The sequence below is a fragment of the Dendrobates tinctorius genome, unplaced genomic scaffold (assembly GCF_039654945.1).
Source record: "Dendrobates tinctorius isolate UK_male_01 unplaced genomic scaffold, ASM3965494v1 ptg000263l, whole genome shotgun sequence".
Classification (NCBI taxonomy): Eukaryota; Metazoa; Chordata; class Amphibia; order Anura; family Dendrobatidae; genus Dendrobates; species Dendrobates tinctorius.
The window spans coordinates 7,823,488-7,849,939 of NW_027361930.1; the positions used below are offsets into that span (position 1 = coordinate 7,823,488).

The window sequence follows — 26,452 nt, forward strand, 5'->3', positions numbered from 1 at the left end:
TATTTGTGGGTGGACAGCAGTGCATCGCATGTTATTCCCCTGCCTGTTAATTGGTCCCTGTGGGTGTACACAGTCCCAATAATTCCCTTCTGATGACTGGAGAATGAAAAAAGTGAATGGGCTACTTCACAAATAGTTCAATGTATGGCCCATAGAGTGGGGGAAGAGAGAGATCATGGACGGATGGAGAAGGTTGACACAGATTTTGGCAATAGCAGACATGATAGAGGGGGTTAGGACTGATGCCAGTGTAGGTTATCTATGATGTATATTGTAAAATATGTTATTTAACATAGTGATTTGATTTAATAATCCAATATTTTTGTGATATATTTATGTAAAATCAGATGGGCAAAACTCATCAAAACTATTGCGCCACTGCATTTTCCAGGCCCCCAAAACTTACAGATTTTATTGCATGCCATTTTTGGAAGGAAAAAAATGGACAAATTTTGTTCCAGTTAGGGAAGCGGCATAAAAAGTGAAAAACGGCTGTAAACAGAAAGGTTGTATATAAAGATTCAGCAAACCTTATACTACACTGATACATTTGATGCAAATACAATACATGCATCTCTGCCAAAACAAAACTGACTTCAAAAATTTCTCTTATGGTAAATTCCCCCCATGCAGCCGTAAAGGTAGCAGAACATATAACAATTGGTTAGCCTAATGTAAGCATAGACATTGTATGCATTTAATTGAGATTGTCTTGTAATATTGGTTTAGTAAACCTTAATCTAAATGTAGTGTAACAAGAATACAAAATGTATTATTCCCGTTCCTGAGAAAAGAAAGTACATAGCAGATTGAGACTTGTCCTGAATGAGAGTGTGTGATCTAAATGCTGGAAGCAATAGACTTGTCCAGGCACAGAAGGATACTTGTTTTCTACACAGTCACAATGTCAGTTTGAAAGGATTATATTTACCAAGATTTCATATTTAAAAAAAAGGTGAAGCTTGCAATAAAAATATTTAATATCTATCCATATATCACTCTCACTGGTAGATAAACATTAGTGCTATGAACAGACTTTTGTCTTTTGAACCCAGCATCCACTATTAGATGGTATAACTGCAGTCTTTGTACTGCAATACCAATATATGGTTAAGGGTGGTTTCACATTAGCGTCTCAGGGCGCAGCGACGGCCTGCGCACAGCCGCCGCTAAGCCCCGCCCCTGTCACGCCTCCTCCGGTAGCTCCGCCTACGGGCGCATGATGCTGCATGCGTCCTGTGTCCCCTATCTTTATCACTGGGGACGCAGGCCGTGCGCAGTATGCATTTGTTGGCGCATGCGTCCTTTTGACGGTGCGCCGAGCGCAACCAAATTGCAACAGGTTGCGTTTGGCGCTGGTCGGCGCACTGTCAAAAGGACGCATGCGCCTCCAAACACATACTGCGCACGGCCTGCGTCCCCAGTGATAAAGATAGGGGACGCATGCAGCGTCGTGCGCCCATAGGCGGAGCTACCGGAGGAGGCGCGGCAGGGGCGGGGCTTAGCTGCGGCCGTGCGCAGGCCGTCGCTGCGCCCTGAAACGCTAATGTGAAGCCACCCTAATATAGACTGGTAATGTCTGTGTATTGCAATGGGCACTAATTTGCATATTTAGTAGGTCAGGCTTCTGTCGTTGTTTCCTCCTATGTTAATTTTATAGTAGCCTTGATATTGTGTTTTTGCATATTATCTTTTATCATTGAATTATGGAATAAAGTAAATATTGATTTTACTGGCATGGTATACTCATTCTTCTGTGGTTGATCATATTCACGAGTTGTGTTATTTTTACTTCATGGGTTTTTGTGCTATACATAGATAAACATTAGGTAGCATTCACACAGGCAATATGGTTTTGGTCCAAACACGTCCAGTTTTTAATGCTTTACACAGGTTGCACAACACCAAAAAAAAATCATAAACATAAATCCCTAGCCTTGTTCAGGAACTAACTAAACAGTCTAGACCCTGACTACTTCAGACATCACCGAGCTAGCCCTAGTTTGGTCAAACAAAACATCTACTGTCCATAGCAACCACTGATACATGGCCTGTGCAGACTCTTAAGATCCCAGACACATCCAGTCTGCTCAGCTTCCCAGCAGACTGCCTTAGATGGACACCTAGCCAGTTTATATGCACAGCCAGCTAGGTGCACTAATCAAAGCCTGCAGAGTTAAAGGGGTTGTCCGGGCTTTTCACATAATCTCAGTACATATCTGGGCTGCAGAATTATGACGGTTTTCTAGATATTCTGAACAGAATGTCCAAGGGGGGGGTGTTATGGCATTGAAATGAGAACTGGTCGTAACCTCCTACTCTACTCCAAACATGCCCTCTATAGCAACAACTCCACCCTCCATAGCTACAGGCCCTCCCCGTCCACATGAAGAAGCCCTCATCACACAGTAACATAGCTGACTCCTGGCGGCATACTGAACTACTGGGTGCTAGGGCTTTAGCTCATAAGTCCCAGAAAAATGGAAACTAATGTCCGATTACAATAGTATGAAACAAGTCCTTCACCACTCCCACTTGGTGGGACACAGAATCGCAAGTCTGTGCGTATGTCCACCTGGACAATAGGATAGTTCTTGGCATTTCCATGGATACACGTTACCCCCCACATGCACATGCAGAAGTGTTGCCCATGCCGTGGTCACCAAACTTCCTAAGTCCAGAAGCCCCGTCAATTGGAATCCATTCAGTCACCTAGCATTCCCTGGCCCCTCGCCAGGATGAGGAACAGCACCGCAGGCAGTGTAGGCGAAGTAGGACTAGTGCCTGCCTTTGCTGTAGTTTATCAGCTCAGAGGACAAGGGACAGATGGCTGAGATATGACCCTATGTACGACATCTCCAGCAGACAATGCTACGAGATTACCCCTCGTACCCAACTCTGAACCTTGAGTCTTTGCACACCCCTCTGACATGGACTTGGACCCCTTCTTTTGGGTATCCTAGAAATGTGACTTCAGGTTCCCTTGGTTGCTTAGGGAGTTCTCCATAGACAAGTATCTTTTTACAAGGCTCACAAGGCCATCTGCATGCTGGGGTTCTCCTTAGGCAACCCAGCTTTACACGGACTTAGGAAGTGAGTGCATAAACTGGTACACTATGACTTGTTCCACAATCTGTGCTGGAGAGCAGGTCTCAGGCTGCAGCCATTTTTGCACCAGGTGTAACATGTCGAATATCTCATTATCGAGGAGGCTTGTCTCTTTGGTGAACCTGTTGCGCCTGGACTTCCAGGGTTACACCCTATCGTGCCATAATCTCCGCCTTCAGCTTGTCATACTCCTTGGTATCCTGCAGTTTGAGTACGTGTAAGAGTGTGGCAGGTTCCCCCAGGTGCGTCCTCTCCTCCTTCCGAGTGACCCCCGTGCCTTTTATGTAAATAAGTTATAGCACTGCTTTGTTTGACCTAATGTATTTGGTAATATATGTATTAATGTAGAATGTCTATGTATGGTCATGTGTTTTATGCATTGATGTTATCCTCCTGTGTTTTGTGCTGTTAGATGTGCTGTCTGCCATTGTTGTGCTGTGTTTGTAATGCACACACTAGAGGGAGGAACAGAACTAGTTAATATTATGGGCTGGGTCAGCAGCAGAGAGGAGAAAGGAAACTGCTGCTTCCTAGTCAGAAGCTTGGGTACCCTTGGGTACGTTAGCCCTGGGCAGACGTATAGTAAGATATGGGGTACTGCCAGACTCCCAGATGGGAGAAATCATTTGCCCCGGACTCTAAGGACTCAGAGGAGCTTGAAAAAACACGAGAGAACTAAAGAGGGGTCCCAAAGACAAAAAAGGACTAAAGATCGCAACACGGGCCCCAGGACTCTGGAAGGGCCCCCCCTGAAGGGGTTTTAAGTATCCACATCCCACCGCATGGACTACTGTAAATATTCAGCTGCTTCAGCTGCTGTGGGTGCGGCTGTGAAGAGAGTGTCAGGGAGAGATCAAGAATCCAGTGTTGTACTCTTTTCATTCTATTCCATCCCTGTTCATTAAATGTTATTCCCTGTTGGACAACAGTTGCCTACTTGGACTCCAGTTTGCCTGGACTACTGTGGCCGGAGAAAGAACAAGGTAAACTGTGGGAGAAGCTGTGTCTGTCCCATCTATTGCATGCACAAGGGGCCGGGGTGTCTACAGACTGTGTTTAGTGGGTGAGCTCGGTCAGGACTACCACCCCGATTGCCCCTTGTTACATTCGCTCTCTGCGGTTCCCCATTAAGGTATGAAGCTAGGACCTCTGCCCATTGCACTGGGGGTAGTTTCTCTCTGTCTGCCACTCTCTCAAATGCAGTCAGGAAAGCCTTGACTTCATTCTCCCGAGTCAGTTTCTGCAAGGTTTCATCTAGATAACTTCACTTTGGCTGGTGGGTGGTGTCATCTCCGTTGCCCGGACAGTTTGCCAGGATAGCCAACTGCTGTTGCTGCAGCATCTACTGTTTCTGCTGTTGCATCTCTGGTTGTTTTTTGTCCATTTACATGCAATGTCTGATGAAGGTCTGCGTTGTAAGACCAAAATATAATATGTATTGTTTTGGATCGCTACAGTTAAAATTCTTAGCCAAGTGCCAAGTTCTTTTTACATTAGACAACAGATCGGCACCCCACTTGAGCTCCCTGATTCTTTGTGAGTGCTGTGTACCCACATTATCAATAAATAAATTTATATATATATATATATATATATATATATATATATATATATATATATATATATATATATATGATAAAACACTCCGGGATCGCCTTTGCTGGGGTCAAAGGTCACGTGCGTTCGGCATGAAACTCAGGTGCACAGCCGGGGTCCGGGTATAACTGACACTGGGTCAGGTTTATTAACGGTGAAAGCAATGCATAAAGAAAAAAAAAACATAAAACAAATCCTTGCCTGTCCGTCACTAACTAAACAAAGTACAACCTAACTACCAACTGGCGGGCTTCTCCCGTCCAGCCAAACCACAGTTACAGTGGGCACTGCTTTCACTCACGTGTGTCTCTCACACAGACAGGCTCTCTGTGTCCCCAGGCTGAGACACTCACACAACCACCTGGCATCCTTTTATATACGCCTCCCATTATTCATTAGTAACCAGGTGCGATACTGACCAGACTAGGCCACATAGGAAAGGTATCTGGGCGAGATATACCTGCCCTCATCCACTATTCCCACATGATTCTCACATATATCCCCCCCTCTGCTCAGACCACTCCGGTCGAGCAATGACACGCGCCAAACAGTGCACTCGGGACAGGGCATCTGCATTCCCCATCTGTACCCCTGGGCGGTGCTCCACCGTAAAAGTGTAGGCCTGCAGGGCAAGAAACCACCGGGTCACCCGGCTATTCCTTTCCTTGTTCAAGTGCATCCACTTGAGAGGGGCATGGTCAGTGATCAGCCTGAACTTTCGGCCCACCAGGTAATATTTGAGGGCCTCTAGAGCCCACTTAATAGCTAGGCACTCTTTTTCTATGACTGCATACTTTTGCTCATGTTTGTTCAGCTTCCTGCTGAGATAGAGGACTGGGTGTTCCACTCCGTGTCCCTCACTTGTGACAGTACGGCCCCGATACCGGTATCAGAGACATCCGTTTGTACCACAAACTCGCTGCAGAAGTCCGGAGTCACCAGTACTGGTTGAGAGCAAAGTGCCCGTTTTAGGCTATGGAAGGCTTCTTCAGCCGCTAAACTCCATTTAATCATGACGGAGTCTTTCCCTTTTGTAAGATCTGTCGGGGGGTAGCGATGGCTGCAAAATTGGGTATGAACCGGCGATAATAGCCGGCGATCCCCAGAAAGGCTTGCACCTGCTTCTTGTTGACAGGTTGCGGCCAGTCCTGAACCGCCTGAATCTTATCGAGCTGGGGTTTAACAATACCCCTCCCAATTACATACCCCAAATACCGGGCTTCTTCTAGCCCGATGTGACATTTCTTGGGGTTTGCGGTTAGACCTGCCTCCCACAGGTCGTCAATCAGAGCTTGTACTTTCTGGAGATGAGTCTCCCAGTCCAAGCTTTAAATGACAATGTCATCCAAATAGGCCGAAGCATACTGCCTATGTGGCCTCAGGACTCGATCCATCAGTCTCTGGAAGGTCGCCGGTGCCCCGTGCAGTCCAAACGGCATATACACATACTGAAATAAACCTTCCGGCGTAGCAAATGCCGTCTTTTCTCTGGCAGCCTCCGCCAGAGGGATCTGCCAATACCCCTTTGTTAGGTCTAGGGTCGTAATATACCGGGCTTTTCCTAACCGATCTATTAACTCGTCGACCCGGGGCATAGGGTAGGCATCAAATTTTGAGACTGCATTCAGTTTCCTGAAGTCATTGCAGAACCGGATGGTGCCGTCTGTTTTAGGAATTAGCACAATCGGGCTGGACCAAGCACTGTGCGATTCCTCAAAGACTCCTAATTCTAACATTGCCTTCACTTCTCGGGAAACGGCTTCTCGGCGCGCTTCCGGGATTCGGTAGGGTTTTACGTGAACTGTGACACCAGGTTCCGTTACGATGTCATGTTTCATTAGCGTAGTCTGCCCGGGTTTTTCTGAGAAAAACTTTTGGTTGTGAAGTAGAAACTGCCTGACCTCAGTCTTTTGCCGCTCCGAGAGAGTCTCTGCAACCCGTACCTCCGGTACGGTATGCGAGCAGACGGGACGAGCCAGCTCTGCTGACAAGGCAGACCGATCTTTCCAGGGTTTTATCAGATTCACATGCTAAATCTGTTCAGGTTTCCGTTTACCTGCCTGGTATACTTTGTAGTTTACTTCACCAACTCTTTCCTTGATCTCAAAGGGGCCCTGCCACTTTGCCAGGAACTTACTGTCCACCGTGGGGACCAGGATCAACACCCTATCTCCGGGTGCAAACGTAGGGATCTTGGTGCCCTTATCATAGATTCTTTTTTGGGCTCTTTGAGCCTGCATCATGTGTTCTTTGACGATAGGCATAACAGCCGCAATACGGTCCTGCATTTGTGTGACGTGATCTATCACCGTTTTAAACGGAGTGATCTGACCCTCCCAGGTTTCTTTTGCGACGTCTAACAGTCCGCAAGGACATCAGGCGTACAATAACTCGAAAGGCGAGAATCCCGTGGAAGACTGGGGTACTTCCCTGATGGCAAAAAGCAAATACGGAAGTAAATAGTCCCAGTTCTTCCCATCCTTGTCTATCACCTTTCTCAGCATCTGCTTCAGAGTTTTATTGAACCGTTCGACCAACCCGTCTGTTTGAGGGTGATACACGGATGTGCGTAACGGTTCGATTTGTAACAATCGGCAGAGCTCCTTCATTACCCTGGACATAAAGGGGGTCCCCTGGTCGGTGAGTATCTGTTTTGGTATACCGACCCGACTAAACACATGCACCAGTTCCTTGGCAATCGTCTTGGTGGCCGTGTTACGCAAAGGGATGGCCTCCGGGTAACGAGTGCCATAATCCAAGATGACCAGGATATGTTGGTGTCCATGTGCAGACCGTGGAAGGGGCCCAACTAAATCCATCCCAATCCTCTCAAACGGGACTTCAATAATAGGTAGGGGTACCAAAGGGCTACAGAACCGGGGCTTAGGTGCAGAGGCTTGGCAGTCAGGACAAGACACAATATACACGAATATCGTGATGCATGCCTGGCCAAACAAAACAGTGTAATATCCTTTCGGTGGTTTTCTGGACTCCCAGGTGACCTCCCATCACATGTCCGTGGGCCAGGTCCAGCACCTGCCGCCGGTAGGGTTTTGGCACGACTAATAGTTGCACCGTGTCTTCCCCCTTTTTCTCTATCTGATAGAGTAAATCATTCTCCAGAACCATGTAAGGATATGCCAGCCTAGAGCCAGGTTCTACGGGTACCCCATTTATCACTTTTTTACATTTGTCCTAGCCTGAGAAAGGGTAGGATCCTTTATTTGCTCGCTCTGGAAGTCATCTTTCTGAACTTCTAAATCCAGCAAACGGGGAGGTGGACGGCTGTCGGTCTCCTCCTCTTCTCCGGTCTCCTCCGTATCACCCGCCATGACTGAAAACGGGAACTGTAGGTCATTTCCAGCAGACTCTTCCCCCGAGTCTTCCGGGGAGACCTCTTCCAGGGGTTCGGGACCCACACGCGCCCTGGGAGAAGAATCATGTACACTATTACCCTGGGGTATCAACTGATTCTCCCACAATTGCCAGAAGTGGGGAAAATCCCGGCCCAGGATAACATCATGCAACAACGCCGGGACGAGTCCCACTTTATGTTGCACAGACCCATAGGAAGTAGTAATGCATATGACCGTGGTGAGGTACGAACAGGTGTCTCCATGCACACACGTTACAGAAAATTTGTCTGATGGTCCAGTCGGGGCTGACACCAGACTGGCCTTCACCAGAGTCACCACACTTCCCGAGTCTAACAATGCCACCACATTTTTCCCATCAACAGTTAAATCACACAAGTGTTTTTCCACATCCTTTTGACCAGCATTCACACTCACTACCCGTGCAACCATAGACGTGCGGTTTTAGAGTCTGTGACGTCGCACTGCATGGGCTCAGTAGTGAGCGGACAGTTCGCAACAATGTGTCCCACCTCTTGGCAGCGGAAACACCTAACGGGCCCCTTGCTTAAACCATAGTTCGTCACTCTTGGCCTCGCAGTGCGGGCAGTCCCGTTTTCCTCCCCCACTGTCTTAGGGATTTTTCCTTCTCCCCTACTCCCTGGAACAGTCTTACCGGTTCCACGTGGAGATGATGAAGAACGAGGAGGGGTAGCGTTGTCTTGGATTCCTTCCGCCACGGAGTAACGTTCAACCAGATCCACCAGTTTATCTGCCGTCGTAGGATTTCCATGGCTTACCCACTTCCTCAGGGCTGGCGGTAGAGCTCTCAGGTACTTGTCCATGACGACTCTCTGGATTATCTCTGGCGCTGTCAACACCTCGGGTTGTAGCCACTTCTTCGTCACGTGGATCAGGTCAAACATCTGTGACCGCGGTGGTTTATCCGGCTGATAAGTCCATTGATGCACTCTCTGTGTACGGACAGCGGTCGTCACTCCCAGCCGGGCCAAGATCTCGGCTTTCAGTTTGTCAAAGTCCTGCGCAGCTTCCGGCTCTAAGTCATAATAAGCCTTTTGGGCCTCACCGGAAACAAACGGGGCAATCAGGCTGGCCCATCGTGCCTTCGGCCATTTTTCTCGCACCGCCGTCCGTTCAAACGTGGTCAGGTATACCTTGACGTCATCTTCGGTCGTCATCTTCTGCCAGTACCGACTCACGTGAATTAATCTCGACTCGGCTTCCAGGTTAACCTCAGGTAAGCTTGCCAAGCGCTGCGCCACCTGCTGGAGAAGCGAACGATCGGTAACTGTCATGTCCACCAACTCCTTCAGCTGGGCCATCATCACCCGATTAGCTTCTTGCTGGACGGCGGTGGACTGTACCAGCGCTTTTATCACGTCCTCCATGCTCATGCTTCTCATGTGATGCCCGCATTCTCCACCACGATGTGATAAAACACTCCGGGATCGCCTTTGCTGGGGTCAAAGGTCACGTGCGTTCAGCATGAAACTCAGGCGCACAGCCGGGGTCCGGGTATAACTGACACTGGGTCAGGTTTATTAACGGTGAAAGCAATGCATAAAGAAAAAAAAACATAAAACAAATCCTTGCCTTTCCGTCACTAACTAAACAAAGTACAACCTAACTACCAACTGGCGGGCTTCTCCCGTCCAGCCAAACCACAGTTACAGTGGGCACTGCTTTCACTCACGTGTGTCTCTCACACAGACAGGCTCTCTGTGTCCCCAGGCTGAGACACTCACACAACCACCTGGCATCCTTTTATATACACCTCCCATTATTCATTAGTAACCAGGTGCGATACTGACCAGACTAGGCCACATAGGAAAGGTATCTGGGCGAGATATACCTGCCCTCATCCACTATTCCCACATGATTCTCACTATATATATATATATATATATATATATAATATAAAGCTCAATGTAGGTGTGTATGTATGTATGTATGTATGTATTTATGTATGTATGTCCGGGATTGGCATCCGCACCGTCGCAGCTACAGCCATAAAATTTGGCACAGTCACACATCTGGACTCCGAGAGCGTCATAGGCTATGTTGTAAGGTGAAATTTTAACCCTGCGCGTTCCAATTCACCAAACAATTTTACCCCTAGCTACATAATGGGGCAAAAGTGTATGTATGCATTGGCATCTGCACCGTCGTAGCTACAGCCACAAAATTTGGCACAGTCACACGTCTGGACCCTGAGAGTGTCATAGGCTATGTTGTGAGGCGACATTTTAACCCCGCGCGTTCTAACTCACCAAACAATTTTGCCACTCTCTACATAATGGGAAAAAAGTGAAAGGAAAAGTGTTGGAGGCAAATTGACAGTTGCCAGATGTGAACAAGGGGGACTTAAAGAATGAGAGCGATGGCGCCAGAGTATATACCATACAGTTGCTAAGGTGGGGCCCTGACATGGGATACTCACCACACGCGGGGATATGAACACACACATAAAATGCGCCACACACTACCACGTGCTTCAACACATATACCAACCTCAGCACACATTTCACCACACATACACCAACCTCTCCACATAAAAGTCGAAACACAAAAGTCGCCATTCAAAACTTGCCACGCTGTCCCAGAGCTGTTTAAAAGATGAAAAATTAGCTGTGATTGGTTGCTATCAGCAACAGTTTTCTTTGTAGACAGTTGTGGTAACTGAGGCCTGTTATTCTTATCATTTCTATGGTGTTATCGTCCTTCTGTAAAGCTGGAAATAACACAATTTATTACCGTACCAACACAGACCACCCTCTGACACAGACTGCAGAGGGAGCCCAGTATCACACAGGATAGGATTAGATACACAGCTCAGCAGTCAGTATAACACAGGATAGGATTAGATACACAGCTCAGCAGTCAGTATCACACAGGATAGGAATAGATACACGGCTGAGCAGACAGTATCACACAGGATAGGATTAGATACGCAGCTCAGCACACAGTATCACACAGAATAGTATTAGATACACGGCTCAGTAGACAGTATCACACAGAATAGGATTAGATACACGGCTCAGCAGTCAGTATCACACAGGATAGGAATAGATACACGGCTGAGCAGACAGTATCACACAGGATAGGATTAGATACGCAGCTCAGCACACAGTATCACACAGAATAGTATTAGATACACGGCTCAGTAGACAGTATCACACAGAATAGGATTAGATACACGGCTCAGCAGTCAGTATCACACAGGATAGAATTAGATGCACGGTTTTATTTGCAATATAATCATTATCATTTGTTATAACTAACCACAGTTGGTTACTATGCCCAGGCAATGCCGGGCTCTTCAGCTAGTGTGTGTATATATATATATATATATATATATATATATATATATATATATATATATATATATATATATATATACACACACACGAAAAAACAAGAGAACCAGGAGTACACGGTAGAAAATACTACAAATTTTATTAGAGAGCAATACAAACTATAAAAGCACATACATAATATACTGTAATGACACATGCTTCCAGAGACGTGCAGAATGTACAGGAAAATCACCCTCAAAGAGTACCAAAAAATTCCAAAACAGTAGATCCTATTACTGTCACGGGGGCTTAGTTCAACTAAGGCTGAAATACCCGGGGCCCCTGTGGTGTCCCTTTACTAGGGGAAACCCTGTCTGACCCACAACCCAGGGTTTTTGCTGAAGGTGCAAATGCCTGAGCCTCCGACCTTTCCTTATCTCCTGCTCAGCCCTGCACTTAACCCTCCACCCTCCACCCAGTGAGAAGTCACCACCAAAGCTCCCACACAAATAATGACAGACAGGGAGAACTTAAACTGCACTGCGCCGCACACACACAGGAATAAACAGTAATGTGAACAGGGCACAACTAAACACAAATATGGGAAGGAGAAAGGATAACGACGGATCATACGACACCAGATATGAATCTCTCTCTCTTGAACACCTCCACTCCAGACTGGAACCACTTGGTATGAAACACAAGCTATAATCGGCGACGCCCATAGGCCAGCATGACTATTTAAAGACCGTGGGCGTGACTAACCATCCAACCTGGTCTCCAGCAGGATTAACCCCAGAGAGCCTGAAGATCAGGCCGGCGCCACTGAGGCTATAGTGGCTGGAGGTGGAACTACCTCTGCCTGCCGGATGCTGTGGTGTGAACAGCGTCCGACATGACAGTACCCCGTCTTCTACGAGGGACCCCAGGGCCCTCAAGACTCATAGGACCCGGCTTGTCCGGATGACGACGGTGAAAAGAACTGACCAGCCGATCCGCATGTATGTCTGAGGCTGGAACCCAAGACCTCTCCTCTGGACCATACCCCCGCCAGTGCACCAAATACTGAAGAGTACGGCGTACTACTCGAGAGTCCACTACCTTGGCGACCTCGAACTCTAACTCGCCATCCACCATGACTGGAGGTGGCATCGGCGTCGTGTCCACCAAGCCTACCACCTTTTCAATAAAGCCCTGTGAAACACGTTGTGTATCTTGTACACCGCGGGAAGTTCCAACCGATAAGCTACTGGGTTAATGATGGCAGAAATCCTAAAAGGCCCAATAAACCTTGGACCCAGTTTTAAAGAAGGGATTTTGAGTTTTATGTTCTTCGTAGCTAACCACACCCATTCACCCACACACAGGTCCGGACCTGGCACGCGTCTACTGTCAGCCACCCGTTTGTACCTGGCACTCATGCTCAACAAACGCTGTTTCACCCGCCTCCAGACTGATGACAATTGGGCTCCTAGCTGATCCTCCTCCGGGACACCCCCCGGAGTCACCCTGACGTAAGGTACAAAACTGAGGATGTTGACCGTACACACAAAAGAATGGAGACTCTCCTGATGACTCTTGGCGGTGATTATTTAATGCGAATTCGGCCAGAGGAAGGAAAGTAGACCACTCCTCCTGGTTGTCGGACACAAAGCATCGTAAATACTGTTCTAGATTTTGGTTCATGCGCTCAGTTTGTCCATTAGACTGTGGATGAAACGCCGATGAATGTGACAACTTGATCCCCAACCTTGAGCAAAAAGCTTTCCAAAACCTCGCCACAAATTGCGTACCCCTATCAGATACTATGTCAGACGGTACTCCGTGGAGTCTGACCACCTCCTTCACAAATACCTGAGCCAACGTCTTAGCAATGGGCAAAGAGGACAACGCCACAAAATGCGCCATCTTTGAAAAACGGTCAACCACCACCAGGATGACCGTGTTCCCTGCCGAGGCTGGCAAGTCAGTGATAAAATCCATGGAGATTTCTGTCCATGGCCTATTGGGTACCCCCAGAGGCTGTAGCGTGCCAGCAGGACGGGTTCGGGGTGACTTAGCCCTAGCGCACGTGATGCAAGCTGCCACGTACGAGACCACGTCCTGCCGGATTTTGGGCCACCAGAAACGACGCGATACCAGCTCTAAGGTGCCCTTCACCCCTGGGTGACCAGCCAGTACCGAATCGTGGTGTTCCTTCAACACCTTAGGCCGAAGATGCAGGGGTACAAATGATTTGTTGGCGGGAAGTCCTGGTGGTACCTCCTCTTGGGCCTCGGCAATCTCCGCCTCTACCTCAGTCGTGAGAGCCGAGACCACTACCCCTTTCTGGAGGATGGGTACCGGCTCTTCCCGAGGTTCTCCCCCCGGAAAACACCTAGACAAAGCATCCGCCTTGGTGTTTTTAGCCCCGGGACGGTACGTCACAAGAAAATTGAAACGAGTAAAAAACAATGCCCAGCGAGCCTGCCTAGGAGACAGACGCTTGGCCAACTCCAGGTAGAGCAGATTCTTATGGTCGGTGATAACTGTGACCTGGTGAGCCGCCCCCTCCAAGAAGTGTCGCCATTCCTCAAAAGCCAGTTTGATGGCCAACAACTCCCTGTTGCCGATATCATAATTCCGTTCGGCCGGCGACAACTTCTTGGAGAAGTAGGCGCATGGATGCATCTCGCTCAAGGACGAGCCTTGAGACAGTACTGCCCCCACTCCCACCTCTGACGCATCAACCTCTACCACAAAAGGTTTAGACACGTCTGGTTGCACCAGAATGGGGGCTGAAGCAAAACTATTCTTCAGACGCTCAAATGCACGTATAGCCACCTCAGGCCAGTTCGCCAGATCGGCACCCTTTTTTGTCATGTCCGTGAGCGGTTTGGCGACAGTCGAAAAGTGTTTTATAAATTTCCTATAATAATTCGCAAACCCAAGGAACCGCTGGAGTGCTTTCAGACTCTCCGGCCTCTCCCATTGCAACACCGCTTGCACCTTAGCGGTGTCCATTTTAAAACCAGCTGCGGACACAATATATCCCAAAAAGGGCAACTCCTGGACAAAAAATAAACATTTTTCCAGCTTAGCATAGAGCTGGTTCTCCCGGAGCAACTGTAACACCTGCCTAACATGCTGCAAATGAGTGTCCCGATCGCTAGAATAAATGAGGATATCATCCAGGTATACAATCACAAATCTCCCCTGGACATGAGCAAGTACATCATTAATAAAATGTTGGAAAACGGCAGGCGCGGTGGTCAACCCAAACGGCATAACCAGACTCTCAAAATGACCCTCAGGAGTGTTAAACGCCGTCTTCCACTCATCCCCCTGACGGACCCTTATGAGGTTATACGCCCCCCTGAGGTCCAGCTTGGAAAACCATTTCGCCCCCGCTACCTGGTTGAACAAATCCGGGATCAACGGCATTGGGTAGGGATCACGGATAGTAATCTGGTTTAACTCTCGGAAATCCAGACACGGGCGTAACCCCCCCATCTTTCTTCTTAATGAAGAAAAACCCCGCGGCTACAGGCGAGGACGAAGGCCGGATGTGACCTTTGCTCAGACTCTCCGCGATGTAGTCTTTCAGAGCTTGTCTCTCAGGACCAGAAATATTAAACATCCTGGCCTTAGGTAATTTGGCCCCGGGTTTTAACCTAATAGCACAGTCATAGGCTCTATGTGGAGGCAGTTCTGAGCAACCCTTCTCAGAGAAAACATCCGCGAAATCCTGCAAAGCCTCCGGCAGGCTGGGCGTCACGGCGGACACACATGTGGCCAAGCAATTGTCTTGGCAGAAACCACTCCATTGTACTATGTCCTGAGTTTTCCAATCAATTACCGGGTTGTGCCTGGACAGCCATGGAAAACCCAGGACCATTTGAGCTGGGAGATTACGGAGGACCCTACATGTAACCGACTCAGAATGTAGGACCCCAATGTGGAGTTTCACCTCTGCCACAAACTCAGTAATCTCCCCTTGAGGGAGGGGAACAGCATTAATGGTCACCACCTGTATGGGGTGAGGAAGTTTTCCAATCTTAAACCCGGCGGTGTGTGCAAACTCCTCATCTATGAGATTGGTGGCGGAACCGCTATCCACAAACACTGATATAGGTAGCTCTCTGCCGGCGACAATAACCTTGGCAGGGAGCATACATTGAGATACCATCATGGAGGATATGCATACGCTCAGTTGGGTCTCCTCCATACCCTCTGAGCTTAACAGTTTTCCGCCGGTGTGACCCTCTTAGGTAGTACCGGGCAAACGTTAACATAATGACCTCCTTTACCACAGTAGAAACATGCTCCGGACTTCCGGACTCCCGGAGCGCGAGGCTGAACCTGTGCCACGCCAGCAATCTGCATAGGTTCAGGGGACTCATCTACTTCAACCACACCTGCACCTCTGTTTTCCCCCAGAGGTAGCGTCTCCTGTGCCCCCTGACGAAAACGGCGATCAATACGTATCACCAAACTCATGGCAGACTCCAATGATGCCGGAGTCTCATACATCAGGAGGGCTTGTTTCACCCTCCCTGATACCCCATGAATAAACTGGCTCCGCAGTGCTGGGTCATTCCACTGTGTGTCTACAGCCCAGCGGCGAAATTCCGAACAATAGTCTTCTGCCAAGCGCTCCCCCTGGCGGAGGGCGCGGATTTTAGATTCCGCTAGAGCCAGTCGGTCAGGGTCATCGTAAATGAGCCCGAGGGCAGAAAAAACATTATCGACCGAATGAAATGTAGCAGAGTCAGGTGGTAAGGAAAATGCCCATGCTTGGGGGTCACCACTCAGTAATGACAACACCAGCCCTACTCGCTGGGCCTCATTACCTGAGGATATTGGCCGCATGCGGAAGTATAATTTGCAGGCCTCCCGAAATACGACAAATTTGCTGCGATCGCCTGAAAATCGTTCTGGCAGCGGAAACTTCGGCTCTGCACCAATACCTGCAGATGCCGTTTGCACCTTTGCTACTACCAGGCCCTGCTGCTGAACTGCCCCATTCAACTCGGAGACCTGTATGGACAGCGCCGCCAACTGGCGGGTTATGGAATCTAATGGATCTATGGACTCCTGAAAAAATGTGGGCCGATTATAATGTCACGGGGGCTTAGTTCAACTAAGGCTGAAATACCCGGGGCCCCTGTGGTGTCCCTTTACTAGGGGAAACCCTGTCTGACCCTCAACCCAGGGTTTTTGCTGAAGGTGCAAATGCCTGAGCCTCCGACCTTTCCTTATCTCCTGCTCAGCCCTGCACTTAACCCTCCACCCTCCACCCAGTGAGAAGTCACCACCAAAGCTCCCACACAAATAATGACAGACAGGGAGAACTTAAACTGCACTGCGCCGCACACACAGAGGAATAAACAGTAATGTGAACAGGGCACAACTAAACACAAATATGGGAAGGAGAAAGGATAACGACGGATCATACGACACCAGATATGAATCTCTCTCTCTTGAACACCTCCACTCCAGACCGGAACCACTTGGTATGAAACACAAGCTATAATCGGCGACGCCCATAGGCCAGCATGACTATTTAAAGACCGTGGGCGTGACTAACCATCCAACCTGGTCTCCAGCAGGATTAACCCCCGAGAGCCTGAAGATCAGGCCGGCGCCACTGAGGCTATAGTGGCTGGAGGTGGAACTACCTCTGCCTGCCGGATGCTGTGGTGTGAACAGCGTCCGACATGACAATTACCATGAGGAGTCACCATGTAGATAAAAGCCATGTCACATGGAATGGTACCTGAACAATAATGAAGCCCTTTATATTACCCATGATAATGTACAAAAGTATACGGACCAATATGAGTAACACATCAGGGAAAGAAAAGGGCTTACCAGTCAATAAGAGGTTAAGAGAGGGAACCCCATGCCAGATGTCACCCCGACGTGCATTTCGCTAACATTACACACAGCTTTCTCAAGGGGATAATACTGGGACGGAGAAAGGACCTTAAAATAGCCTGCCCAGCTCATCACATGTTCCCAATGGACGAATAGAGATAGCCATAGCAGCGCATGCGCTGTGGCAGCCCAAGGTCCTGCGGCAACCAGGGCGTCATGTGTCAAGGCGCATGCACGTGGGGAGGAGGAAATCCCAGCGCGCGTCTGACACAGTAAGATACCGAGTGGCAAGCACGTACACAAGGGGAGAACACAGCACATGTGCTCCGTCATACAATACAAAAGACATTGAACAGCACAGGTCTCTCCAATGGCATATCTATAAGACGCCATACTAACATGTCCCATACTTATGGCATGAACGCACATTGAAAAAAATAAATTTATAAAAATAATAAACAGCGCTGTGAAATAAGGGTATAGCGCCCCGGAAAATCTCTGGGGTCTCGGCTACCGGGAGTAGTTGAGACCCCGGAGAACATGATTCTGTTTGGTTTTTACCATCTCCAGTGTTGGGATCGCTGTTATTCACCAAATAATGGCAACAGCAAAAAAAAAGGCCGATTTCTCATTTATTTCTCTCTCTTCTGACATGACCTAGCATAAGAGGATAAAGAAATGGGGTCCCTCTCGCCCCCCGGAACCTCCGGTGTCCCTCTGACTGTGTTCCCCGGCCCTCGGCGTTGTCTTCCTGGAAGAAAATGGCGGGCGCAGTGTGCCTGCCAAGATCTGCCAGCCAGCACCCGGCAACAATAGGAGATTTTTCCTATTGCTTTATTTTGATCACTGTTATAGACCCTATCACAGTGATCAAAATAAAAAAGTAAATTAAACCCCCCTTTATCACCCCCCTTAGTTAGGTAAAAATAATAAAATAAAAAAAATGTATTTCCATTTTTCCATTAGGGTTGGGGTTAGAGCTAGATTTAGCGTTGGAGCTATGGTTAGGGTTCGGGGTTAGAGCTAGGGTTAGGGTTGGGCTAGGGTAAGAGCTAGGTTTAGGGTTGGGGCTAGGATTAGGGTTGGACTAGAGTTATGGTTGGGGCTAGGGATGTGGGTTATGGTTGTGTTGGAGTTAGGGTTGTGTTGGGGATAGGGTTGTGGTGTTGGGATTAGGGTGGTGTTGTAGTTAGGGTTATGGTTGGGTTTAGGGATAGGGGTGTGTTGGGGTTAGGGCAGTGTTAGGGTTGGAGTTAGAATTGGGGGGTTTCCACTGTTTAGGTAGATCAGGGGGTCTCCAAATGCAACATGGTGCTCGCCATTGATTCCAGCTAATTTTTCGTTCAAAAAGTCAAATAGTGCTCTTCTGAGCCCTGCCATGTGCCCAAACAGTGGCTTGCCCCCCACATACGGGGTATTGGCGTACTCAGGGGAAATTGCACAACAAATTTTGTGGTCCATTTTCTCCTGATACCCTTGTAAACATAAAAAAGTTTGGTTCCAAAGTAAATTTTTTGTGAAAAAAGTAAAATGTTCATATTTTCCTTCCACATTGCTTTAGTTCTCGTGAAACATCTGAAATGTAAAAATAAACTTGTTGAATGTGGTTCTGTGCACCTTGAGGGGTGCAGTTTTTAGAATGATGCCACTTTTGGGTATTTTCTGTTATATTGACCCCCAAACTCACTTCAAATGTGAGGTGGTCCCTAAAAAAAATGGTTTTGTAAATTTTGTTGGAAAAATGAGAAATCGCTGGTCAACTTTTAACCCTTATGACGTCATATCTAAAAAAAATGTTTCCAAAATTGTGCTGATGTAAAGTAGACATGTGAGAAATGTTAACTATTTTGTGCGATATGACTCTCTGATTTAAGGGTACAAAAATTAAAAGTTTGAAGATTGTGAAATTTTCAAATGTTTGTCAAATTTCCATTTTTTTCATAAATAAACACAAGTCATATCAAATAAATTTAACCACTAACGTGAAGTACAATATGTCGCGAAAAAAATCAGTGGGATCTGTTGAAGCGTTCCAGAGCTATATCCTCATAAAGTGGCAGTGGTCAGAATTGTAAAAATTGGCTTGGTCATTAACGGGAATCTGTCATCTAATTTCCGGCCTATCAGCTGCGGCCACAGCCATCAGGGGCTTATCTTCAGCATTCTGTAATGGTGTAGGCAAGCCCCCAATGAAACCTGAAAGATAAGAAAAACCCGTTAGATTATACTTACCGGGGGGTGGGGGTGGGTGCGGTGGGTGTCGTGGCCCGGTCCAGCGGCTCCCATCTTCATACAATAATGTCCTCCTCCTTGCTTCTCCCTCGGCTCCTGCGCACACGTACTTTCTCTGCCCTGTTGAGGGCAGAGTAAACTACTGCAGTGCACAGGCGCCGGGAAAGGTCAGAGAGCTCCGTCGCCTGCGTACTGCAGTACTCTGCTCTCCCCTCAATAGGGCAGAGAAAGTACGCCTGCGCAGGAGCCGAGGGAGAAGCAAGGAGGAGGACATCATCGTATGAAGATGAGAGGTGCTGTATCGGAAGGCGACACCCATCGGACCGGACCTAACGCCGGGGTGAGTATAATCTAACTCTTTTTTCTTATCTTTCCGGTTACTTCAGAGGCTTATCTACAGCATTACAGAATGCTGTAGATAAGCCCCTGATGGCGGTGGCCGCAGCTAATTGTCCAAAAATTGTGTACACTATTTAGTGATGCACCAGCGATCCTGACCAGGTCGTATCGTTGTCGGGATCGCTGGTGCATCGCTAAATGTAACAGGACCCTAACATGAGCCGTTAATGAGCTATAAAATGCTTGCTAATATTTGACAGTAAACTGGAAGCATCATCAGTGCATGTAAAATGCAGACTAATTTAGCGTCTCTGAAAGCTAACGAGTAACTGAAAGTATCCGCTTCATGCAGAACCTATTAGTCATTTAGGGGTAGTTTTAATATTCATTTTCAATAAGAGTTTCAATACTGGATGATAACATTTTAATTTCCTGTAAAATATTAAATTTATATTCAAATAATATTTATGGTCACAATTGAGAGTGCATAATAACTCAATTTATCGGTGTCGATAGGTCCGATGGAGAAAGCTAAGTGCAGAGATATTGGTTATCCTATATCTGTCCTAGACTTACAGGAGTATTCTTGTTATATACTAGGTTAAAAAGCAGATCCTGGACGAAGAAATTTTATGCTCTCCTGAGGCATCAGTTCTTTTAGCTTCATATGCTGTCCAAGCCAAGGTAAGAACATTCATTGATATGATTGAGATTAGAATCATTTACAAGAAGAAAGTAATTAATATGCTAACATTTAAAATAAATACATCCATATGTACAGTTTATAGTAAGATATTAAATTATACTACATAATCTTTTTCTGACATGTATACATTTGATACTCTACTTTATAGATCATTATGAGAATTTAGAAGGAATTTGGTCTACTTTATGTAATATAAAATGTCACACAAGCCATACTCGCGCCTTCAGACTCCCTAGCATTGACCACTCCGTTGGTCTCCTCAAGGGCCTGATCTGTGGTCATATGACCAATCAAGCTAATGATTCCCTGCGTTTTGCACAAATTTTTCTTACTTGGGAAACATCTTTAATTATTATGTTTTTTTTTTTTTTTTAGTATGGTGATTACAATCCTAGCATTCACCAGCCTGGATTTTTATCTCAAGAAGAACTATTACCAAAAAGAGTGAGTATTAACTGTCACACAGATAAAGTACGGTAATGACCATGTCGAAGTAGTACGTACTTATTTGAGCAGGAATCAAACAATGAAATTAATAGTAGTAACGATATAGTGTATCAAATTATCTCCATAAAGATGAAGCCACATAGTGAGTGTATATAACACACACCACAGTTTTTTTTCTTCCTCCAAAAAAGGTAAATTTAGAATTCTTGCTCGAATATGCAGAAGGGGCCAAGACCCCTTATCAAACCAAGTTATCTTTCTAAATGTTTGTAATTACACACATTTATGTAACGTGGAGATTAGTGATAGAAATCCTCGTAATGTTCCTATTGGTATAGAGTGGTCTGAAGTAGATTAGGGGTCCCAAGGTTCTTTTGCACAGTAATTGGTTAACATTAGTGATGAACGAGTATTTTCCCGAGCATGCTCCGGTGTCCTCCAAGTATTTTGGCGTGCTCGGAGAGTAAGTTGTCGTCTGAGCTACATGATTTGCGACTGCTAGACAGATTGAATACATGTGTGGAATGCCTGTTTGTTAGGGAATTCTCACATACATTCAGCCTGTCTGCAAGTCGCAAATCATGCACCTCAGACGACGAAAACTAAATCTCCGAGCACGCCAAAATACTTAGAGGACACCTGAGCATGCTCTGGAAAACCCGAGCAACGAGTACACTCGCTCATGACTAGTTAACATATAATATTACTGGAGGTGAGTTACAGGTTAACACCTAATATTCCTGGTGGTTTATGATAAATTAAAATGTTATGCCATATTAGTAAGATATGCAGTATTAAGGCCCCGTTTCACATAGCGAGATCGCTGATGCGTCACCGATTTTGTGACGCAACAGCAATCTCGCCAGCGATCTTGCTACATGTGACACATAGCGGCGACCGCCCCCACCCCGCTGGATATCGCTGATCGTGCTCGAATGTCCTAGGCCATTTTTTCATCGTCGGCGTCCTGCTGGCCAGCATGCATCGCTGTGTTTGACTCCGACGATCGACCTCGTTGGCTACGCAGAACTCAGGGACGCAGGCTTGAATCGTTCAGAATAGCTGCTGTGTGACAACGCACCAGCGATCCTTACCAGGTCGTATTGTTGTCGAGATCGCTGGTGCGTCGTTGAAGAGATCTGCCTGTTTGGCAGCTTACTAGTGACCATGTAGCCACGCACCAGCGATCCCTACCAGGTCGTATCGTTGTTGGGATCGCTGGTGCGTCGCTATGTGAAACGGGACCCTCAGAATGACTGGGGGGACCAACCTCGTGGCCAACCATGATCACCACAGTCCCTTCAGCCTTTTCCATGAACAGCAATACACCCATCCACTACAGCTCCATTCAATGACATACAGTGTCTTGCGAAAGTATTTACCCCTTGGCATTCTTTTGTGTTTTACTACCTCACAACCTGGAATTTCATGTTTTTTTTTGAGGGTTTTCATCTGTTCATATAAGAAAAACATGCCTACAACTGTGAACATTTGGTTTTCTTTTTATTGTGAAGGAAACAACAAATAGGACAAAATAACTGCAAACTTCAGTGTCTATAACTATTCATCCCCCTAAAGTCATGGAGCCTCCATTTGTGGCAACTACAGCTGCAAGTCTATTTGGATAAGTCTCTATGAGCTTTCCACATCTTTCCACCAGGATTTTTGCTCCATTCTTAAGGCAAAACTGTTCCAGCTCCTTCATGTTAGATGGTTTTCTCTGGCGAACAGCAATCTTCAAGTCCGACCACAGATTGCCAATTGGATGAAAATCTGGGCTTTGACTAGGCTACTCCAAAACATTTACACGTTTCCCCTTAAGCCACTCGAGTGTTGCTTTAGCAGTATGCTTTGGGCCATTATCCTATTAGAAGGTGAACATCCGTCCCAGTCTCACATCATTCACAGACTGAAACAGGTTTTTTCTCAAGAATAATTTGCACCATCCATTTTCCCCTCGACCATTTTCCCTGTCCCTGCTGCCGAAAACAATTCCCCACAGCATGATTCTGTCACTGCGCCGATGGTGTTCTTTGTGTGATGAATTGTGTTGGTTTGGCTCCAGACATAGCATTTACCTTTGTGGCCATAACGTTCAATTTTTATCTCATCTGACCACAACTCCTTCCTCCATACATTTGGGGAGTCTCTCACGTCTTTTGGCAAACTCAAAACGAGCCTTACAATTTTTATGCTTAAGTGAAGGCTTCTATAAACCTCTATGGAGTGCTCGGCTTATTATAATCGTATGGACAGATACTTCAGTCTCTGCTGGGGAACTCTGCAGCTCCTTCAGGGTTACCTTTGGTCCCTGTGCTGCCTCTCTGATTAATGCCCTCCTTGCCAGGGCTGAGAGTTTTGGTGAGTGGCCCTCTCTTGGCAGGTTTGTTGTGGTTCCATATTCTTCCCATTTGATAATAATGGATGTGACGGTGCTTCGGGGGATCAATAGAAATTGGAATTTTTTTTATAACCCAAGCCTGACTTGTACTTCTCAACAACTTTGTCCCTAACTTGTTTGGAGAACTCCTTGGTCTTCATGGTGTTTGGTTAGTGGGGCCTCTTGCTTAATGGTTTTGCAGCCTATGTGGCTTATCTAGAAAAGGTAAAGTGTATATACTGTCAGACCATGTGACACTTAGATTGCACACAGGTGGGCATCCTTTCACTAAGCATGTGACTTATGAAGGTAATAGCTTGCACCAGAAATTTTAAGGGGCTTCATAGCAAAAGGGGTGAATACATATGTGCATGCCAGTTTTTACTTACTTGATTCCATAAATTTAATTTATGCCTATATTTTCCTCACTTCACTTCACCAACTTAGACTGTTTCGTGCTGATGCATCACACACAAATCTGATTACAAAAATATTTAGACATAGGTTGTAATGTAACAAAATAGGTAAAAAGCCAAGGGGGTGAATAGTTTAACAATCCATTGTATTTGTGAAGGAACACCAGAGCTTAACCACTTTCTCTGAGTATGGGTATGGGTTGCAGTAGTTGGAACCCTATGATAAGCAATTAGTCACTTGTTATAGCGATGTGCCTTCACAGAGTGAAAAACTCTGTAATGAGATCAATTATCCAATTAATCTCCCATCTTAAAGGGACTCAGTAGGGTCAGCCCTCCTACGCATCTATATGGGCATGTAGGTCATGGGAAGCTGACTAAAATGATACCTTGATATATGCAGTCTGATGTTTATAAGTATATGAGCTTTCCAGGCTATGGGCCGGACACTGCATGAGAATCTGCCTCCAGAGCCTATTTTGAATAGAAGGTGAAGTTACCAATGTGAGGCATGTAACTTGCAAGTGGCAGTAAAATTGAACTTTGTCTTCTTGCAAACACATTTTTTTGCAACTCTGTACAGGTCTGCAGTGAAATCAGGAGAATAGAGAGCGATCATTAAATGTCCCAGAATGGAAACTCCCCCTTCATGTAAAAGAAGCCTTGGGGACAGATTCTCGTGATGATCAGTATCCGCCCCATAGATTTTCATAACAGCTCATTTACATGTAAGAAAAATGTGGATTTCTCAGGAATATGACATTGGATCGCAGATATCAAGATATTTGTAATGCTGGTGGGTGTGGACCACTGCGCCATGGGCCGGGCTCACGCTGGAGGGGCGTGAGTAAGTGACTATCTGGTGTTCACCAGAGCTTCTAGGGTGAGGTTAGGCTTTGCCGCAGGCAGTCCCCAGGATTGCAGCAGCTGACTATAAGGCCAGAGACTTGGGCATGCTGCAATGGGGGGGGTAAGACAGAGGTGAAGTCGAGGAAGGCAGCATAGGACCACAAAATGTAACCAAGGTCATGTAAGACTGGTAAATTGGTTTGAGTCGTATACAGGAAGCTGGATACAGGAGGTTGTGTGCACATAGAGTGACGGAGCAGAAACCACATTCGAGCAAGGAATGGTGGGTGGAGTTGCCTAAAATTTGCCCTGCTGGCAAGAAATGGTTTGAGGAACCAAACCTCTGCAGGACACAGCAGGGCTAAATTCCTGCAGAGACCGGCCACGCCCCCCTAAGGCCAGATGGATTCCACATGCAGAAGAAGCAATACAGAGGAGCACAGGAAGAAAACAATTCAGCGGCATGGCCTGCTGCAAGGAAAACCGCATGGTGAGTGGTGCGGCTTTTAGGGCACAAGCTAGTTGCCACAATGACAGTATAATTTTATTCAGCTTCCTATGACCCACAGACCCACATGCCCATATAGACGGCTTTGGAGGGACGATCCTGCTGAGAGATTCCCTTCAAGGTATACTATCTTGCAAGCAAAGGAAAACAATACAAACTCCACATTAGTACAATATTGTGACCTCTTATCTGGCATTGGGCACTTATATATCAGTTATATACTACATTATGTACAGACCGAAATATAAATTATCCTGTGTACAGCATATACTAATAAGAATGGAAATGTTTTTGTAGGTTCTCCAACAATATCAGATGACATCAGAAATGTGGCAAGACAAAATAACTGCATGGTACGCAGAGCACAGAGGAATTGCCAGGTATGCCAGGGGAACTTTTGCAAGTTAGTGGACCAGTATAAAATTCTATATAATCCCTGAGGCTTGTTAAATTTCCATTGGGTTTCTTGCTTCTTGATTGTCAGAATAGTTTCTTTCTTTTTCTATCTAGTAAACGTAATATAAACCTAATTACCAATTATAAGTCTATGAGATCGGATATAATAGACTGATAAAACTTGAAATAATCCAATATAATGGTGAAGTCTTCTATCACATGTCTTCTGTCTGTCTCATTCTATAGAATTATTGATATATGGAACAAATAATAACATTAAGTTGCGATATGAACCATAATTACTTGATTCGTCCCCCTGTTTTATCTGTGATCTTTTAGAGATGAAGCAGAGATGAATTACTTAAAAATTGCACAAGACCTGGATATGTATGGCATGAACTACTTTCCAATATCTGTGAGTCACTTATTTCTTAATATTTCATCTTGACAAGGCCATAGCATATGTTCTGTAACTAGTGATGAGCGAGCGTGCTCTGGTAAGGTGTTATCTGAGCACGCTCGTGTGCTAATAGAGTGTCTTCGGCGTGCTCGAATCACTGTGGCTCCTCTCCTCACGGATGTGCGACAGCGTTGGGGATTTCAATTTTGCAGATTAGAGACAGCATACGTTTTTCACAATAATCCCACTTGTCTGTTTCTTCAATAGAAAACACAAATGAGAAAGTAGGTTGAAGGTAAATTTACATTACCTGATAGCTGAGTGTTCCTAGGAACGCTTGTTTTCCGATAATTATAAGTGTAAACAGGTTGCTGATCACCACTTATTCATTAGATGCAATGATCTTTAAACTTGTGTAAGGTAGCGCTCATTGAGTGCATTGGGGGACACTCACTTGGCAACAGATTAATAGGGTCAGGCACAGGTTTTTTCACATAACCAGTCCATTTTGGTTTATTCAAGCATCATAAACCGCTGTAGGCCATG

At 46.3% G+C, this 26,452-nt stretch overlaps 1 protein-coding gene across 2 annotated transcripts in view; it reads left to right on the forward strand.

Annotated features, from left to right (window-relative positions):
* The window catches only part of LOC141069426 (merlin-like), a 120,575-nt gene that overhangs the window by 35,590 nt on the left and 58,533 nt on the right, over window positions 1-26,452 (forward strand). For both annotated transcript variants that reach the window (XM_073558951.1, XM_073558952.1), the window contains 4 exons: window positions 20,405-20,488; window positions 20,886-20,954; window positions 25,408-25,490; window positions 25,846-25,921. In XM_073558951.1, coding sequence (XP_073415052.1) covers window positions 20,405-20,488; window positions 20,886-20,954; window positions 25,408-25,490; window positions 25,846-25,921 — 312 coding nt within the window. The remainder of the gene's footprint in view (window positions 1-20,404; window positions 20,489-20,885; window positions 20,955-25,407; window positions 25,491-25,845; window positions 25,922-26,452) is intronic.